Raw genomic sequence first — 20,471 nt, forward strand, 5'->3', positions numbered from 1 at the left:
TAATTTTTACTTTTATTTTTTATGATTTTATATTCATTGAAAAAAGAAAATAGGTAATTTTTTTTTTCACTTTTAAAATGTTAATTGATCTGTTAGACTTATATAATCTGTTGTTATGCAGACAACAAAGTTATTTAAAAGTTATCATCCATTGTTTATTTACATACATGATTATTTTATCATGTATTGATTTTAAAAACTGATAAGCTCAATTATTTTTATGATTTAAAATTGTGTTGATCTTCATGCACTTTATTGATGTAGAATAATTAATTATTCTTTTTGCAAATGTGTAGAAAGGATAAAATCTTGTGGTTGGAATTAGTTTTGATAATTGCATACCCTCCAACTTATGAGGATTTTGAAAATAATTCTTTCTAGTGGTAGCGAACCAAAGTAGAAATTTTTAAAGCAAATGGATCTCTCATAAAACTTTTATCAGAACTTAAGAATCTAGCCATATGGCCTGCACTTTTATAAGTAATAGTGGACAAGTTACGCTAAAATTAAATTTTTTTAAATATTAAGACATTAATTTTGCTACCGTCTGAAAAGAAGATTTCTGAAACTACGGAAATTCCGTAACCGTTGGAGGGTATGTAATTGCTTACTTAATTTTAACAAGCAAAAACACATTATTTTTTTCAAGACTTATAAGGTTAAAAATATTCTACTTCAATTATAACGTAAGTATCTTAAACTGTAGACTGTGCTGTTAACAGTTGACTCTTGCCTTTAAATTTGTTAAGTGGATAACAGTAAAAAAGTTATGTTTTAGCTCAATATTCATTTCCAATCATAATCACTGATTATTGCATCCCTTATTTAAATGATTTCTTTATTTCATTCGTAATTTTATTATTTTCTGCTATTAATTTATTCTTGTTTTTCTTTCTAATTGAAATAGGTCCTATAAGTTTTTCATTAAAGGCAAAAGAATCTGAAACTTCAACAGAGAAGTCAAAATTGACCCCGGTGCTATTAGGTGATGACTCTGATGAAGATAATCCTGAGAAACTCTTAACTGACAGGGAAGAATCGGACAAACTAAAAAGTTATTCGGATGATGTCCATTTTAATTATTACCCTAAGCCAGTTGAAGAGCCTAAAATACAAAAGCCCAAAGATGAAGCCTTGGAAGCAAAACTAGGTAATTTGCCTTTTCATTTGAAAACCCATTCTTCGTACAGGGTTGTTTTTTAAAAGAAAGAAGGTCCTCCAGGTCTAGAAATTAATAGCAAGGCATGGAATTTTTTTTGCAGAATTCTGCATTTCTCAAGAAGATTGATTTGCACACTTCCATGTATCAGAATTTATAATCCAATAAAATTTTCGCCGCAATTTAAAAAGTAAGAATTAGGTTCTACATTCTAGAATTTAAATTTTGAAACCTTCGCTGAATCGAGTAAACGAGGTGTTTTCAAACATGTGACTCTTCTGCAGTTATAATTTTTGGTTTGTCAGATTTTCATAGTTTTTAATGTTTGAAACTACGACGGAATTCTCAAATCTAGATTCATATTCGCACAATTTTAATATCTAGCATCAATTTTTGTATTTACCCAATTTAAAAAGCGTACGTCGTGATTCATATTAAAGCGAGTTTAAAATCCGATGTTGCTATTCCTATTCGCTGGATCTAAGAAATCATGTGCATTGCGGTTCATATTTATTACGCAATTCAACCATCCAATCATGCGATTTGTATTTTTGCGTTCTTAAAATCCAATGTTAATATTCATTCGATTTTTTATTCCAATATCGCTAATCTTGTAAGAACTAAGTTTTTTCTTAAATTTGTTACTATAAAAGTGATATTCTTTATTGATTCCTAATTTAACTATAAAAATAATATATAACTATGAATAAATTATCTTATCGAGTTTTTACGCATAAAATTTTCAGGTTTTTTCAGTTTGTGTCATAATTACCCCTGATACTTAATAAATCAACACTACACATTCAGTGACAAAACTGACAGGCATAAATCAATACATATAAAAATGTGACAATAATTCTAATTTTTTATTATCCTCTGTGGTGACTTCAGGTTAATAGACTAAGCAAAACAGATTTTTAAAAGCTCATCAAAATCAGTTAGGGCCAACTCATAATATTCAAAGTTGACCAGAATGAAGTAGTTTTTGCGATGAATTTGCTCATTAATATTTTATTTCAATTGATTTTGCATTATTTAGATTTATCGAAATACATTTCAAAAGACTGACTATAAATAAATGTGGGGTTTCAGATAACTTTAAAAGTTCTAACTAGGCGACATAGTCTTCATATGCCATATACTTTGATTATACTTTAGTTTACTTTAAGGAATCAATAATTAACGCATAATATTTTGTTACAATGTATAATATTGATCCTATGAGAATAATAAATAGACTGATTAAAATTTTGGAAAACTTTTTAGTATTGGTTCTGTCCCTTGCAATTGCAGTCCAAAATTCTGGAATCTGGCATATATCGTTCTGGAGACATACATACTCACACTTACACCATTATAAACAATAATTTTAAAAGAAAATCTTAAATCTTTAATGTAATTACTGTTTACTTTTTATACAGGTAAAGAAAAATGCATAGCTCATACTTTATTTCTTATCAATGAAAAATCCTCCCTCACCAAACATCTCCAAACTTTTCGATTGTCGACTTTCTTTTTATAGCTTTTAACTTTCATGAATTTTATGTGTTGCTCAAGTACTCAATAATTTTTCTTTTTAAGTTTGTTTTCATTCTCCAAACAAGGCCATCCTTTATAGGTCCAATTTTTTTTTTTTTTTTTGTTTTGTTATTTTTCTTACCCAAGTTAGAAGTAATTTTTCTTTATTGAATTGTGCAGGTTTCACTTTTGTAGATTTATAGTTTTAACATGCATGATTTATAATGTGATCTAATTATTTTCTGGAGTGAGAAAAAACTTCTGTTGTAAGTTTGCCCTTAATTTCAGTTTCAATAAAAGTATTTGTAATAAAACCCTCTTTTTTAAAAAATTCGGAGACTCTTTCAAACTCTACTTCATCATTGATCTTTAGTTTCAAATAACTAACTGTATAAAAAAACATTGTTGAAATGCCTCAATAGGGTTGATCAAATTCATTAAAACGCTCATTACTTAAAGTAATTTCAAAGTTACGATAGAACTTATCATAGCTTCGAGTTTTGTGTGATTTATAATAAAAAATGCTTGATTAATTTAGGCTCTTATTTTCTAGTTTGATTAATTTTATTTTTTTTAAAAATTAAATTGTGGAAATTTTAAAATAAAAACTATTTTTTATACATAATGATAAATGCAAATAATTGTATAGTTAGTGTAATACTTTAAAATAGTTTTACAAAAGTTTTCTTGTCAAAATTTTGCAGCAAATATTTTTAATTTTTAAAAACTGTAATTAATTGAACTTTTTCTCTAATTGTTTAAAGAATAGTGCGAATACCGCTGCTATATATGTGATTAGACTTAGAGGTTGGGCAGCTCTAACGAGCAGGGCACATCGACCAGAGATCTATTGTACCCAAACCCTAAATCATGATTAGCATGAAAGCCCTATAGCTGAAATAAAATTCAGCAGACACCTTACAGGAACATCTTGCAGTTCCCAGGCATTGACGCAATGCTACCCTAAATGCTCAAATCTTTGAGCAGAATAGGCCTCACAATCACAGAGTATGTGTCGTGATGTCTCTTCTTCAAGATGACAACCCCGACAAAGTTAATTGGATTATATTCCCATTATGTATAGGTGTCTCCTGAGGATGCAGTGTCCAGTAAGAAGACCAATGATCTTCCTTAAACTGTTTCTATTAAGCTTTAAAAGGTCTTTTTGACGTACACTAGGACAGTCACGATTTAGCTCCTTAGCTTGTCTCTGACCGTCAGCAGCTCGCCATTACTCATGGGCAATTTTGCCATAGAACTTGAATATGGATGCCCTGAATGAGGTGGGAGAAATTCCAAGTGCAGGTTCAGGGCTCCAGAAAATTGCATTCGAGCCAGCCCGTGCCGCTTCATCAGCTAGCTCATTTCCACCGATACCCGTATGTCCAGGTACCCAATGCAGGAATACCCTGTTATGAGTGGATAGGTCACAGAGGACCGAGAAGCATTCCCACACTAACAAAGAGGTGAATTTACACCCTGACAGTGATAGGAGAGCAGCCTGACTGTCAGAACAGATGCGGATAGTCGTATTTTTATATCCTTTGTCTAAGCATATCTTGTAGCGCAAGATAATGGCATAGACCAAAGCCTGAAAAACAGTGGCATAGTTTCCCAAAGGAAAATGAAGTTTGGTATCGTCATTGGAGCAATAAATTCCTACTCCTGATTTGGCACCAATCTTTGAACCATCAGCGTACCATATTAGACATTTGCCTTTAAGCCACCGAGGAGAATTAAATCATTCATCTCTAGTAGGAAAATGGATCTTGAAAGGCTTATGAAAAGCATATCTTAGTGACATAAAGTCACTAGGCATAATAAAAGAGGGTATATCCATCACTTGTGAAACAAAATGACCCCATGACACGTGTTTGGAATACTCTTTCCATAGGCCAAGGTACATAAGACGCTTTATGCCTGTCTGAGCTTCAACTTCAATGCATACGTTCAATGGAAGAAACCCACGTAAGCTCTCTAGAGCAGCTGTAGGAGTGGTCCTAAGACAGCCTGACAGGACTTCACAGACCATTCTTTGTAGTCTATTAAAATTAGACCTTGCGGAGCTCAATCTAGTCTTCGATCACCAGACGACTGTGCCATTAGTGATGCTAGGACTGATAATCATTGAGTATATCCAGTAAATTATTTTGGGGGATAATCCCCAGGTTCTACCAATAGCATTTCTGCAAAACCAGAAAATCTTTCTGGCCCTGTTGGTACAGTATTCAAGATGATAACCCCAATTTAGTTTGGAGTCAAAATAAACCCTGAAAAACCTGACTTTCTCCATGAGTTCCAATTTATAATCCAGGTAGTATACATTACCTAGATCAAGTTGCCTTTTTCGTGTGAAGACTACACAGCTTATCTTGGATGGATTGACAGATAAGCCAGAATCAGAGCACCATCTAGCTATTTCTAGAAGTGCATTATTCATGATATCAGAGATTGCTTTACCATGTTTGCCTCTGACAACAATAACACCCTCATCAGCGTACCCATACACCATAGGATAGGGGACAAAACCCCTCCCTGGGGGCACCCTGCGGTTGCATGCACTTTCATGCTTGCGCCCAATAAAGAGGAACAAACATACCTAGAGGATAGCAAACTGGCTATCCACCTAGTAATTATTGAGTTTATGCTTCTGTTTCTAAGTGCATTGATGATAGTCTCAAGAGGGACTTTATCAAACGCACCTTCAATATCAATAAATACCTCAAGAGCAACCTCTCTATCTGTGATAGATTTCTCAAGCAGGTAGGAGAGCTCGTGTGTCTCTGAAGTATCTGTCAATTAGCTTTTCCATAGCTTTAAACAGACAGGAAGTGAGGCTGATTAGTCTGAATGATTTAGCCTCAAAGTAACTTTCCTTACCTGGTTTTGGTATGAAAACTACCTTGGCATTTCTCCAAGAGAAAGGTATATATCGAATGCTATACAGGATTGAAAAATCCTGCATGGAGTAGGGGCTAGTATATTCACCCCCTGAATAAGCATCATTCGTGTGATGTCATCCATGCCTGGTGACTTGTAGGGCTTAAACGACTTTATAGCCCATACAACCTTCTCATGGGAGACCAGCACCTCCCAGTCATACTTACTACAAGTAGTTGTCGGAATAACATGTAGATGTTCATTCTCCACAGGATGAGATCCAGGGAAGTGTGCTTCAAGTAATTCTCCAAGAGCCTCTTCCCCTGATTCACTGTATCTTCCGTTTGTAAGACGAATGGCATTTAAAATCTTTTGTAAGAATTTTTGCAATCTTTGCGGTGGCAAAAGTAGTGTTAATACCACCACAGAAAGTCTGCCAAGAGCGACATTTAGACGCTCTGATAGCCTTATTATAAGCAGTTAGAGCGTTTCTGTAGGACTGCCATTCTCCAGATTTCTTTGCTCTGTTAACTAACTTCCTACATTTCTCACATAATTTACTAAGCTCAGAAAACCACCAAGGAACTCGCCTTGGGGAGCTAGTGGACGTAACATTACATGAAATATGATATGAATCAAGTATGATCTGTTGCACTTGGTCAACAGTCCACTCCACATCATTAACATTATTGTACTTACCGGAGAAGCCCCCTATCTTCCTCTCCAGTGCTGCTCTAAAGGAACCCCAATCAGCTGTTCTGGGATTCCTCTTTATGACCTTCAGTCCTGAGAGGCCTTTAATGGAAAAAGTAATTAGTTGGTGATCTGAAGCAGTAACTGCCCCAGATACCTTCCAATCAGTAACTTAATCTACAGAAATAGATACATAAAGTGAGGTCAATGACTTCCCTTCTGTTACTTGTAACAAAGGTAGGTTCATTGCCTTTATTAAGGACATACAAATTAAAATGTAATATATGTTCCATAAGAACATCTCCCCGCTGGTTACAATCACTGCTACCCCACACTGTGTGGTGAGTATTTGCATCACAGCTGAAGATGAATCTACAGCTTGAACTACAGTAGCCAATTAAAGCCCTAGTAATGTCAGCCATAGGGTCCTTCTCCTCATAGGGGAGATAGGCTGAAACTATGACAAAGTCAGAGATTGTCTCATTGTCATAGAATTTTAGCTTTACAGCAACTAAATCCCTGTTAAGAAAGTTGACAAGATTAAGGGCATTTAGATTTGTCCTAGCCACTATGCAGGCCCTGGGAAGGTCACAACGGGTATCATAAAAAATATTAGAACCTTTAACATTGAGACCCATAATTCTACCCTTTCGGGTCCACGGCTCTTGTATGAGAGCAATATCTAGTTCTCCATCATTTAACCTTTTAGCCATAAGGCTAGAGGCAGCAATGCTATGATGGAGATTAATCTGACCTTGATTGTTGCCACAATTGGTTAGCAGTATAAATGAAACCAGAATAGCACCTACCTACCCTGGTTATAATTAGAAGACAGATCTTCCCTTAACAGCTCTAATGCTTCGGCAACACCAAGCATAGAAGCTGGTGAGTCAGGTCATAAGGTTACGTCTGACTTGGGGTCCGACCCTATCTCTGAAAAATCAAGAGCCCCAATTGAACTTACCTTGAAATCAGGGGAATTAGCCTTCCAAGGTTCATCCTCCTGATCTATTTCCTCCTGGTCATCAGGTTCGAAAGACACGACATTCGATGTTGTTGAAGCCTCAGCTGCTTTTTTACTGTTAGGATGGTGGATAATCTTAAAGACACCACGATCCACTCCAGTAAGTGCACAAAAATTTACTCTCACAATAGCTTCCACGTCTTCAGGCTCCATCTCAAAGATCCATCTGGAGGTGCCCGGTCCCGCAGCCCTTTGCAGAACCCTCCACCGCACAGACTTCAACCCTGGGTTTAGTCTCTGAAGATGCCACAGAAAAGTGAATTCAGAGAATCGCTCTCTGGTCTTAAAAGCTACCTTCACAGGCCTGGGTAGCTCATCAGCATTTAAAACTTTGAGCATAAGGTTTCCCAAGGCTTTTCCATTAAAGTGGCCTTTCCTACAGTGTACTTGTTGCACTGCAATACCAACGCTCCTCTTTGGAGGTGATTACTGTGGTGCCAGACACACTGTCCCCTGAGTGCCTCTGTGGACCAGAGACTCCTACAGAGGAAGGGCCTGTACCTTTGGACGCCTCACCAGCTTTCGAAGTAGACTGCAAAGCAGCAGTATAAGCACTGGGCTCACCCGAGGGCTTACCATTTACCATGTGCTACTGGAGGCTGTGAAGAACTTTTCGTACAGGAACCTCTGCCTAATTCCTGAGCACTTGCCTTGTTAACCTGCGCGATGGATGATGCCGTATCCAAAGCTTTACTTTCTCTCATCATGTTGGTTGCCTGCCATTCAGTTACCCAGTGAGGGGTATCCAGGGGGCGCCGTGTGGAGGTGGCAGGCATTACCCTCCATATATGTGATTAGTAGTAAAAAAAAAGTCTTGTTTTGTAAAACTGATTATCGAAACATTGAGTATGAATATAGATACTGCTGGTTCACAATAACTTAATTAACATGAAATTAATTATGTGTTATTAAACTTTTTAAATTATAACTTTTCTTTACTTATCAACTCTACTATTTATTAATTAATATTGCTATCTACTGTTACAACTTCTATTTATCAATTTTAGTTTAACTATTCATTATTTAAAAGTTTAAATTAATAATACGAAAAAAGAAAAACAACACATTTTATCATCACTCTTTTCTTGCATTTTTTTCCTTTTAGCTGAAGAACGTATTAAAGATAAGTTATTGGCAACTGCAAGAGAAAGATTAGCTCATCAAAGGAAAGAAAAACAGTTACAGCTTGAACAACAACAGCGCGCTGAACAGCTTAAAAAAGAAAAACAGCAACTCTTTGAGCAGCAGAAAAAAGATAAAGAACTTCAACTTGAAAGGAAACGAAAAGCAGCTCTATTTCTGAAAATGCTGCAAAGGAGAGATCCAGATTCTGCTGCCACTGCTGCTGTACCAGCTCTTCTAAAAAATGCAAAGAAAAATGATATTCAAGATGGCAAAATAACTAAGATTACAGAATTTTGGTCACTTCCTGACACATCAAACCAACCTACGCCAGAGCCTGGAATTCTGTTTCCTTTAAACAAAATGTAAGTATTTAATATTATTTTTTATTTCCGCTAACTTTTCATTCTTAGTTAAGCAATATGATATCTTATCCAACATTCTCTAAATTGGACATTTTTGCACTAAATACATTAAACTATATTTTAAAATAAATATTTTTCTGAAAATTTTGCTAAATCTGTTTCTATTCATCGCTCCCACAGAGTTATTTGTGAAATCTAGAATTGTCAAAAAATTCAATAGGGAGGTTGTTGTATAATTGATACAATTTTATAGCAAAAACTGGCAAAAAAATTATACTAATTTTAATGCATTTTTTAGTCAAATCTGCGACAAACATGCAATCTTAAAATTGACTCTAAAAATAGGCAATTAATATAAATTAATCGATCTGTTATTATTATCATTATTATCTTTTGTAAAAATTTCTCTGCAATATTATTAAATTTTCTTGATTTTTAAATTAAAAATATTCATTTGCATAACATTTAACAATTTCTTGTTTTAATTTTTTTCATTAATATGACCTTGTGTGCAGTTCAATAATACTATTTGCTTATAAGTTAGTAATAATTGTTTTTAAAAATTATGCTTCCTGTTTCATTTTTTGGTTCTTTTCTTAATCACAAATTAGATATGTGATGTTCACATAATGTGACTCTTTAATTACTAATACAATAAATTAAATTTTTAAATATGTCTGTTTTTTGTTAAAAAAAAATTATTTGTTTTTATGTATTATCATATATTCATGTATTATAAGAACTTCATATTAAATTTGTATTTGAAGATACTTATATCATTCCTGATCATTTGAAATGTTCCTTCACATTCAATAACTAATGAAGACCTTAGTTTTCCTCTTTAATTAGAGTAATTCATATGGCTGTTACTACTTTTAGACTCATTGTTTCGAACATTGTCACCTCTTATAAATTACCCAAGTATACACTTATGTTTTAGACACAATAGGAATGTTTATGTTCAGACACAATAGGAATTTCAGAACTCTTGCTCGTCTGAGTTTCGATGGGTGATATTTTGGCAGAAAAAAGAACATAAATTCTGCTTGTAGTGGTCAGGAAACCATTGAAACTAGCATTATCATCAGGCTAAGGGCTATAGACCGGTAGAGCCTCTAACTAGTCAGAAAGGGCAGTAAAAATACAGTGGCATTTAGCAATGGGGGAAGGAAAATGTGGTGGCTCGAATTAAGTTTTTTTTTATTTATTCATTGATCTTCCTTTCTTTTATATTTAGCATCATATCAACTGAAGATTCTGGTTCCACCACCATCATTCCTGGTATCAAAACAGATTGGCTGGATGGTAATTCAGATGGATCTGCACCAGAAGAGCCCTCCTCTAGAGTTTCTGATAAACCGAGTAGTGATTCAGACAAAAACATATCCTCAAAGCCTGAAAAGAAGAAGAAGAGAAAAAGAAAGTCTCGATCACGCAGTAGAGACAGGTCGCGTTCATCCAAGTCAGCCAGGCGAGTGAAAGATAGGCATCGCTCAAAATCTCCACCCAAACACTACAAATTGGAGAAGTCTAAACGGGAGAAGGAGAAGCAGCTTCCTGCTGCTTATGCAAATATTAACCGGTATTTATTCCACAGAAAATTTGTTTATGCTTTTTCTTTCTTTTATTTGTTTATTTTTTGGATGTTTAATATTATTTCAATGTTTTTTTAGCTCAAGAAGTCGCTCTCGTTCCCCGAGACGTTACAGATCGATGCCTGCTTGGAGGAGAAGGTGATAACAATCTAGTCAGATTTATTTTTATCGCCATTGTAAATCAGTTTTGTACATTTGTAAATAAAATTTTAAGTTTCTTATTGACTTAATCTTTTTATTTTCTTTCTTATTTTTTTTTTAAATTATAGACAAGTTACCATGTATTCAGAAAATAAAATATAATTTGTAAAATTGATTTAAAAAGGAGAAGGAAATGTACAATTTGGTGTTTTTTGCTTAGAAAACAAGTCATTTATTATCACCCGGTCTCAAAATTAGTTACAGAATTTGTCAACAGCTGGCTCTTCTGAGTAGAAAACAATGTTTTCGAAATAGCAACTATTGGGCACAATCAGAGAACAAAATTAATATAGGCTATTGCAGTTACTGTGAGGAATCGATGCACTGCAAAAAGCTGGTGTAACTAACTTTTTTGCCAAAATTTATTCTTATATTTATGTGGATAGTTAGTATCTATGTAGCTTTAGTCTTATAAATCTCTGCATTAAAAAATGTAAGCTCCACAACGCATATTTTAGGCTTCAAACTTTACTAATTTTTTATTTTGCTATGCCAAAACTATAAGTCTTAGAAGCGTGAATGTTTGGTAGGAAAATATACAAGGAGTATAGTGGCATAAAAAAAAATTTAAGTTTGTATTATTAGTTCGAAAATTATAAACTTAAGTTTGTACTAAAAAATACTATAGGGGCTGATCTATAGCTTATATAAACGAGACTGTATAGAGTTGAAAATTAACTTGTATAAGGGCCCATTTTCATTTATTAATATAATGCGAGTTTTTTTTTTCTTTTTTTTTTTTAATTCTAATGATTCTGAAGTTATTGTAATTTCAAGTGCTTTTTCACATTTTTTTTTTTTTTTTCATTTTAAATAATAAGTATTTCTTCTTTTGAAAAAATTTATCACTCTCGAGATCTTAATTTTATAAGCTCAAGCTTGACTAATATCAAAAGTGACCAAAAAATTTATAAATAAGAAAAAAGAGAGATAAATGCTACCAGATATTTTTCCAACAATTTTCAATATGTCTTGTTATAGGGTACAGCATTTTATGTATTGTTAAACGAGTCTAATTTATCACTTCTTATTGTGCCACATATTCTGCACCCCTAAGTATAATTATATATATTTTTTCTAACTGCAATTGATTAATTTTCAAATCCAGGTAATCGTTAAGCTCGTTGAAGTTAACCATAGCTGTCAACTGTTGATTGTAAGTAAATCGTATTTGTTCCTATGTCAACTGTTGATCCCATTAAATCGTACTTGTTCCTCTGTTTTAGCCTTGTTTCGGAAACACGATTTTGGGGCAAAATGTTCTGGTTATTCTAGCGCCTCTTCTCTCCTTATACTGATTTTTTTTAAACTAGTAGCAAACTTCTTAAAACTGGAAGTTGATTGAAACTAGAAGCAGCGCACGTGATTTTTCTGCGAATATCGTAGAATTCCGCGTATCTCAAGACCATTGATTCACGGATTTCTGCGAATCAAAAACTTATAATCCGACGAAATTTTGAAACTTTTGCTAAAACCCGTTAACAAGACGGTTGCATACATCATTCTTCCTCAATTAGTTTCTTTTGGTTTGGCCCTTTTGAATATTTGGAACCTGTAAATATTGCGATTCTTATTCACGCGATTTTATTATCATTAATTGATTTTCGTATTTACCTGATTTAAAAATTATACGTCGCGATTCGTATTCACGCTATGTAAAGATCGTACATTTCGATTCCTATTCACTCAATTTAAAAATCCAATATCGCAATCCGTATTCACGCGAGTTTAAAATTCAATATCGCGAAAATTACTGGTGTGATATTCTTTATTAGTAGGTAATTTAATTAAAAATGTTAATTCAAAAAAATTATGTTAAATATGAAGCATGTATGGTTTATAGATTGATATCGATTTTTTGCGCGTAAAATTTCCAGGTTCTTGTCACCCTGGATCATGCTTTGTGTTCCTATTTTTGTTTTAACAAATTAGTAGTGTCAGGATCCTGATTCCTCTCCCACGCATTTGATTGACCCCTTGACCTGAGGGTCAGAGGGTGAAGGACACTGGAGGTGTCGTCCCCTTCATTGGGGGTGGAGCAAAGGACTGTTTCTTATGGGAAAGAGGATTTTTTAGAGAAGAGATTCGTTTTGAACGCCGAAGAGTAGAGTTGTAATGGAACGATGATAGAATGAGTGTGAACGAAAAAGAAAGGGAGCAGTTGCGCTCCAAGAACATTATACTCAACAGCTCATGTATCTATTTGTAACTTTTCTGTAAATAATTCTATAATCAAGAATTTAATAATAAATAAGCTATAATTGAAATAATCCTTGGTCATCCTTAATGAGGAGTCTTTAAAAACGAACCAAGAGACAAAATGTCTCACAAATTGTCGCAGCCTGACAGGATGGAAGGAAGACTGCTATGCTAATGAAAAGAATCATCGCCGATGCCCACTATGAGAAATGCCCAGTAAAGAGTGTTGCCTCATGGAGTCAATCTTGATAGAAGGATGCCTACGGAAATGCCTAGTGAAAAAGATTGCCTGAAGGAAAGGGTGACGGTGGACTGACAACATCGACGGGAATTGAAGAGACGGTACTGGAAAGGGACTATTATCGCCGGAGGCGATAGGCAGCCAGCGCTACCCCCCGTGACCGGTGACCATAGAGTGTGGTTTCAACATCGACTCTCTGACAAAGAGGACAATTGAAAAGATAATAAAGGGAGGTAAGCTTTATCTCATGCATGAAAGGATAAATTACACGCTCACATTTCTGGGTAGAAGTTTAACAAAAAGGGTAGTTAGTTAAGGGGATAAGTTTATTTTGTTTTGGTTTAAAGTCAACCTGATGTGTTATTTTATTTGAGCTTAAGGGATTGGCCAGTTAGCTATAGTATTGTTTGTGTGATTAATGAGTATGATTATTATTGATAAATATAATAAGTAATGATTTGATGTTTTTTTTAAAGTAACCTAGTGGCTGGTTTGTTAAGAGTGTAATTTTTTTATTGCTTTATTAAGAGTATGTATGAAAGAAGAAGAGTATTGATTTAATAACATGTAAAGAAGTGTAGGATTATTTAAAGATGGTGTTTTTATATGTCAATAGCGAGCTGAGTAAACAAGATTCTTGGGTTATTATTATTTAGTAGTGATTATTATTTATAATGCATTCTGTTAAAATAATTTTGGACCGAAAAAAAAGGTCAAGGAAGGGGTTTGCTTTTGTTTAAATGATGAAATGGTTAATTATTATGACTGTAGAATCTATTAAATTTAAGAGTTTTAATTTTGGGGAAAGTTTAGGTGTATATTTTAGGGGTACCAAAAGAGTACAAAATTTTATTATTTTGCAATGAAAGTTGAAAAGAGTAACTTGTATTTATGTGCATCAAGAAGTAATGTTTGAATAGTGCAGGTTTTGAATATTGCATGATACAAATTGTATTGTATATGTTATGGTTACATGTGAAGGGTTAAATTTCATAATCGAAGGTCGGTGTATGAGTATAGGGGAAGGGGTTGCTAAGTTTTATTTTTTTTTTAAGGTTTATTTTTAAATAGGAGTATATATTTTTTTTTTGTGTTTAAGAAATTATAATTATATTGTCAGTATGAGTTTTTTTACAAAAGCAAAAAAGGAAGATCTGATAGTTCTAGCCGAGGAGCTGGGGATAACGGTTCCCGAGAGCGTTAAGCTGGTTGAGTTAAAAGCATTGATCACCGGGAGTTCGGATTACGACGAGCAAGGTACGAAAGAGATTTTGAATGGGATTAAAGAGGATCGGGAGCGAGCGGATCGGGAACGAGAGGAGCGGAAGCAGGAACAGGAGCGAGAGGATCGGGAATGGGAACGAGAGGAACGGAAACGGGAACAGGAGCATGCGGTTAGAATGCAGGAATTACAAAAATTGATAGACGATAGGGAACGGGAGAAACAAAAATTAAAAGAAGATAGGGAACGTGAGCAACAAAAGTTAAAAGAAGATAGGGAACGCGAGGATAAAATAAAGAGGCAAAAAGAGCAGGAACGAGAATTAAGAGAAGGTGTGAAATGTGCGTTAAATAGAAGGATACGTGAACTGGAATGGTTAAAACGAGAACGGGAATATGATTATGAGCGGATAAGAAGTACTATAGAAGGGATTGAGCTGATAACAAAAATTTTAATGAGTGACCAGGATGAGGAAAGTAAAACCCAGGATTGTAAACCCTTAGTCAATTTAAATGGATCGGTTGGATGTTTAGGCACCGTGGAATCAGCGGAGAGGCCGGAGTCCCGAAGGTTTGGTTTTGGATTTGGAGGAAAGGAGGTGAATGTGAAGGGTGGGGTGAGACAATTTCCTGAATGGAGTGGTCCGAATGTTAATAGAAAGGGTAAGTTTCCGCGTGAATCGCAAGGGAAAAATAGTACTAGCTCAGGAGAATGGTCCCCGAAATGTTATAAGTGTGGAGAGGTAGGATATTTAAAGAAGGGATGTCCGAAAATTACTAGATTTACTAGCTTAGGAGAATGGTCCCCGAAATGTTATAACTGTGGAGAGGTAGGACATTTAAAGAGGGGATGTCCGAAAATTACTAGATTTAGGTTAGATCAGAAGAAAGATCAGGCTAAGCAAGATTCTGTAGAACGCGTTATTCACGAAAAGAGGATGAAGAAAGACGAATCGGATTTGCGTAGAATCGAGGTGGTTGAGGAGAAGTTTTGTTTCTCAAAAATAATATACAGCGTTCCTAAATTAAGCATATCAAGGCAATCTTTAGATCCTGAAGAAAATTTTGAGAATGGGAGATGGATCTTTTTAAGTTCAGAGATAGGTCCTGCTGTAGAGGAGAAGCTCAGTTATGTTCCTAGTAACTGTGGGATAGGGGAAGGAATTGTAAACCCTAGCGAAAAAATCCCAGTAGTGGTCAGAAGTGAAAATGAGGCGACAGTGATAAGGTCGAGTTTAAAATATTAGAGGAGCAGGCTTTTGAAAACGCAGGAGATGAACGGTGGGGAGAAGAGTGGGAGAAAAAGACGATCTGTTCTGAGGGAAAAGAACAAGGAGGGAACAAGGGGATTGATAAGGACACTGACCTTGCTTGCGAGAATTCGGACGGGAGAGGAGTGCGAATCACTCCGGGGGGTCTCGAGGTGTTGGAGATGGAGTCAAACGGGGGAGGGGACGAAGATCCACCATGTATTTTAATGAATCCGGAGTGTGGGGAGAAAGTAGGGGGTGGAGATAAGGAATCACCCTTTTCTCATAGCCAAAGACTTAAAAAGGAGCAGGTGCAGGGCTCGGAATTTGAAGGAATGTTAGAGGAAGTGAGGGAGGATTTTAAAGGCAAGGAAGTTTGTGGTCAGCGAGGGGTTGAAGTGAAGGTTAAAAGCCCAATTAACGCGTTGAAGAGGATGGATTTGTCCGGTGAGAAAAGAAAGGGAGATAGCGACGGCGCGATGGAATCTAAACTTCTGTGGTTTGAGGGGAGAAAGAATTTGTTCAAGTATCCTAAGAAGGAGTTGTACACAGTTGCGAATTCAAACACTCCCGATATCAGAATTAAAACCCGAAAGGTGCAGGTGAAAATAAGAATTGGTTTTCAGAAAGGGGGATCGGAAAGAAAAAGTAGAGCAAAAGAGTTAGCTAGTCACTTAAGAGGAAGTGGTATAGAAAGATATATGTTCCAGGGGATTAGGTCAATGAACTTGAAAGAGTGGACATTTGGGCAATTTGGACGGTTAATTTTGTATGCTAATTATTATTATTATTTGTTAGGCAGGAATTTTGGACATGACTTTAAGGATTTTATTTTGATGGAATTTTATAAATGGATTTTGGCATGGATATTTTATTTTTGGCCTGATAAAAGTGATTTGAAGGTTTTGATTGTAAAAATATTAGGTTCTTTTATGCTATGTTTTGATTTTGTATTTATTAGTTTGTCAAGTGTCCTAAGTGTAATTTTATGTTTAATAAGGTATAATGCGGCCAATCTCTTTTGCGCACGGGAATGTGTGCGTGTTATTATTTTTTGGTGCAGGGATGGGCTTGCATTGTTTTTAGGTTTCACTTGTACGACCAGGGAAGAAGGTCGAACTAGATGAAACCGGGGGGGAGGTGTCAGGATCCTGATTCCTCTCCCACGCATTTGATTGACCCCTTGACCTGAGGGTCAGAGGGTGAAGGACACTGGAGGTGTCGTCCCCTACATTGGGGGTGGAGCAAAGGACTGTTTCTTATGGGAAAGAGGATTTTTTAGAGAAGAGATTCGTTTTGAACGCCGAAGAGTAGAGTTGTAATGGAACGATGATAGAATGAGTGTGAACGAAAAAGAAAGGGAGCAGTTGCGCTCCAAGAACATTATACTCAACAGCTCATGTATCTATTTGTAACTTTTCTGTAAATAATTCTATAATCAAGAATTTAATAATAAATAAGCTATAATTGAAGTAATCCTTGGTCATCCTTAATGAGGAGGAGTCTTTAAAAACGAACCAAGAGACAAAATGTCTCACAAGTAGTATGGTAACATAAGAGCAAAATGTTCTTTCATAAAACAAAAAAAATTATTTAGAAAATAATCTATTTTTCTTTTGTTGTCATTTTTAATATATACAGACTTTTAAGAAGAAAAATTAGAATGAATGAATTCCGTGGGTTGTATTTATAAATTTAAAGCTAGTATTTCATAAATTTTATTAGCATTTGTGCTACAGTGTAGCCAAAACTCTGTAGCACGGCAGCGGTTATCATCAGCATATTATTTTCAATTTCAAACAATAATATAGTTTCTGTCTGTCTGATATTTCCACACTGCTACTTGTTCCAGAAAATGCTCTACTGTTGGATTTGGAAAGAATGAAGAAAAATTGATCTGCGGCGTGTTCCGAATTTTTCTTCAAGTTTGCCTCATTCTTTATCTCTCTTTTTTTTTTTTTTTTTTTTCGTGGCGTGCTCAGTCTCAGGGCTAAAGAGAATAGAAGGGCTGGTTCACTCCTTTGAAGTATCTCTCGCCGCGCCGATCCTCCGACGTCACTCTAGTGACGTCACTTTGGCGCAAAGCTCGCACTTTTACTTCAAGAGCGGAGCGTTTGGCCTTACTAGCTCTAACTAATATTGGATCATTTCTTTTTGCGAGATATTCTAAGACATTTGTTATTTTCTATAATAACTTTCCTCAGTTTTTGCAGTGAATTTACAAGAATTTAAAACTATTATCGAAATGCCAGTTTGCGCGATTGCAAAAATTCTGATACAAAAACAAAAGGAAAACGTATCATTTTTTGCGTGTTCCCTAAAGTAAATGAACAACTATGTAAAGAATGGATTCCGAAATTACACAGTTAATATAAAACAGCAATACGTTTATTCTGTCGTAAAGAACTTTTATAAAAATTCATTATCTAAATAGAAACCGCCTCGTTACTTCATAAAGAAAGGCAGGTGAAAAGAATTAAAAAATGGATAAAGTCAACGAAAATTAAAATGTAAATAAAAAGTATAAATAAAATATATAGTAGAAATTCTCCTAATTTCATAACATATTTTTTAATGTAGTTATTCTAAATATTTATGATTTTTTTTAAAAATTATATTCTCTTCAATTTAAATATCTATAAATTATATCATCGTAAATTTAAATGTCTATAAACAATTGTAAAATTTCTAATGTCATTATGAACCTAAATTATTATTTTGTTTCAGTAATTAGCGTTTAAGATTGATGTTTCCTAATGATTAAGTATGAACAAATTGCTATTAACGACATATTTTAAAATCAGGAATTCTAAATTTAACTTAACTTATCGTTATAAAAGAATATGTAGATAAAAAAAGTGTCGATATATGCCTTCATTTTTCTTAATAGTTAAAGTTAAAACTGAACTTTTTAAAATAAAGTATTTATCGTGTCATTTCACCAACTAGCAAAACATTTTTATAAGTTTAAAATGGTATTTTTTTAATATAATAACCAAGAAAGTTTTTTTTTGAACTATGTTTATGAACGGAAATAATGTGTTAATTACATAAAGTTTGAAGGCTAATAACCAGAAAAAGTCTAACTTATTTTTACAAAGAGAAAGATGCAAAGTTATATCTTTGCTTGCGATCTCCGAGATCTGTGGACACAGTGACGTCATGAGGAGGGAAATCGTAGCTTCAGCTCTAAGAGCGGAGTGAACTAGCCTCTTTAGCCCTGAGTCTGCAGTCGCTTATTTCGCCGACACGGAAATCTCTTTAGGTTAGGAATTTGAATCCATGAAAATTGTGCTTCCAGTTGACACGATGAATTCAGGTATAAAAATTAAATATTATAAATGTGTATAGTAAAACTTTGCAAAAATAGCTTTATTAATATATTAAAAAAAGAAAAACTCACTATGGAATTTCAGATCTATAGAATATTTTGTAAAAAAAAAACAGTTACAGAATCAGAAAAAGAAGTGTTTTTGTTCATTTCATTTCCTGCAAAAAGTAATAACTTTGTTTAGATTCCAGGAGGGTCGAAAATATCATTAATCATAAGATGTTAAAAGGATTTACATTTTCTAAACTGTTTAATTTTAAATCGTAAATTTCGAATTTTTTTTAAAGTTTGTTGAAAAAGTTCAATTTTAAATTTCATTTTTGAACTACTGGTGAACCGATTTAATTAAATACTGGATTTTATCACGACTTAAAATTATTCCGTTCGTCGGATCTAAAAATTATGATTTGGAATTTTCAAAACTTTAAATTATTAAACGATAGTATCTTGCACAGATTCGTGCAATAAGTATTATGGATATTTTTTTTCTTTCTGCTACTTCTCTTTTTTCTCAAAAGATATGTGGACTATTTAAGTGAAAAAAAGGATTTTTTAAAAATTAATATGTAAGAAAAAGTTAAAACTCTTTAATAAGGGTAAAAAGAAAATGAGCGTTTTACTTATCGAAAAACATATCGACGAGGATGGGATTCGAACCCACGCGGGCAGAGCCCAATGGATTAGCAGTCCATCGCCTTAACCACTCGGCCACCTCGTCACGAAAATATGTAATTTATTATAAATTTAATCGCAACCATTTTTTTTAATAACTTATTTTTTAAAAAATAAGTTATATATACTTTTTGTTTTTTGCTCAGGTGTTTACTCCAAAAATTAATGAATCTGTTTGAATCAACTATAAGAGCTGAAGGAGAAGAGTATTCAGAAATAAAGTGTTGTTCTTGAGATACTTAGCTATTAGATAGAAAAAGTACTTTCCATTTTTCTTTCAAAATATGTAATACTGAAAACTTATGCTTATGCAAAATACTGTAATAATGTTTTTTTATGTTGCTGTCTAGAGCTATTCGTATGGCCTCCGTGGCGCAATTGGTTAGCGCGTTCGGCTGTTAACCGAAAGGTTGGTGGTTCGAGCCCACCCGGGGGCGAAACTCTCATTTTAGTCCCAAAAACACGAAATATCTTAAATATCGCATGTGTGCTCATGTTGTTTTATTTTTGTAATTTTTATTATATATATTTTGTTTCGACAGTATGAAGGTTTGAGTTAAACCGTGTATGAGACTAACTAGTCTCCAATTCTTATTTATTGTATCCTGTAAGAAGTTAAAGGAAAATTAAAATTCCTTTTTTGATCTGCGTACCTACGTTTTAGTATATATTTTTAAAATCCAAAGTTAATGAATAATAGTTGCATTTTGGAAATAGAATAATTTTTTAAACTTCAATTTAATTAAGTTAAATTATATACTAGAGAGGGTCAATTAAATTTTAAAGAAGCCTCGTAAAATCTGATTAATTTCTATATTAAATTTTCGCTAACAAACCGATTGTGTTGGTGTATATTTACTATGTGCAGCAGCATCTTTCGAAACGTGTTAAATACAAGGATGTCACTAAATCAGAATTAGAGATACAAAGCTGGTGGAATTTTGGATTCTGTTCATTTTTTTTTTCTTCCGGAAAAATCTGTACTAATACGATTCTGCAA

General features: G+C 34.2%; 2 protein-coding genes and 2 non-coding genes across 5 annotated transcripts in view; 3 read left to right on the top strand and 1 right to left on the bottom strand.

The window, feature by feature from the left end:
• su(w[a]) (suppressor of white-apricot) overlaps window positions 1-10,581 on the top strand; it is a 40,442-nt gene extending 29,861 nt beyond the window's left edge. For both annotated transcript variants that reach the window (XM_087159963.1, XM_087159962.1), the window contains 4 exons: window positions 908-1,150; window positions 8,380-8,761; window positions 9,999-10,343; window positions 10,435-10,581. In XM_087159963.1, coding sequence (XP_087016089.1) covers window positions 908-1,150; window positions 8,380-8,761; window positions 9,999-10,343; window positions 10,435-10,498 — 1,034 coding nt within the window. In that variant the 3' untranslated portion in view covers window positions 10,499-10,581. The remainder of the gene's footprint in view (window positions 1-907; window positions 1,151-8,379; window positions 8,762-9,998; window positions 10,344-10,434) is intronic.
• A 1,357-nt stretch (window positions 10,582-11,938) lies between these two features.
• LOC147814217 (uncharacterized) lies at window positions 11,939-15,465 on the top strand. Its single transcript, XM_087159964.1, has 2 exons — window positions 11,939-14,961; window positions 15,049-15,465. The coding sequence occupies exons 1-2, from the start codon at window positions 14,119-14,121 to the stop codon at window positions 15,463-15,465; spliced, it is 1,260 nt and encodes a 419-aa protein (XP_087016090.1). The 5' UTR covers window positions 11,939-14,118.
• Window positions 15,466-19,435: 3,970 nt separating this feature from the next.
• Window positions 19,436-19,517, bottom strand: TRNAS-GCU (transfer RNA serine (anticodon GCU)). The gene has a single exon. It is a non-coding gene; the product is annotated as a tRNA-Ser (tRNA).
• Window positions 19,518-19,834: 317 nt separating this feature from the next.
• TRNAN-GUU (transfer RNA asparagine (anticodon GUU)) lies at window positions 19,835-19,908 on the top strand. The gene has a single exon. It is a non-coding gene; the product is annotated as a tRNA-Asn (tRNA).
• Window positions 19,909-20,471: the final 563 nt, after the last annotated feature.

Source organism: Parasteatoda tepidariorum, chromosome 3, assembly GCF_982258835.1.
Source record: "Parasteatoda tepidariorum strain Cologne lab strain chromosome 3, Ptep-v5.0, whole genome shotgun sequence".
NCBI lineage: Eukaryota > Metazoa > Arthropoda > Arachnida > Araneae > Theridiidae > Parasteatoda > Parasteatoda tepidariorum.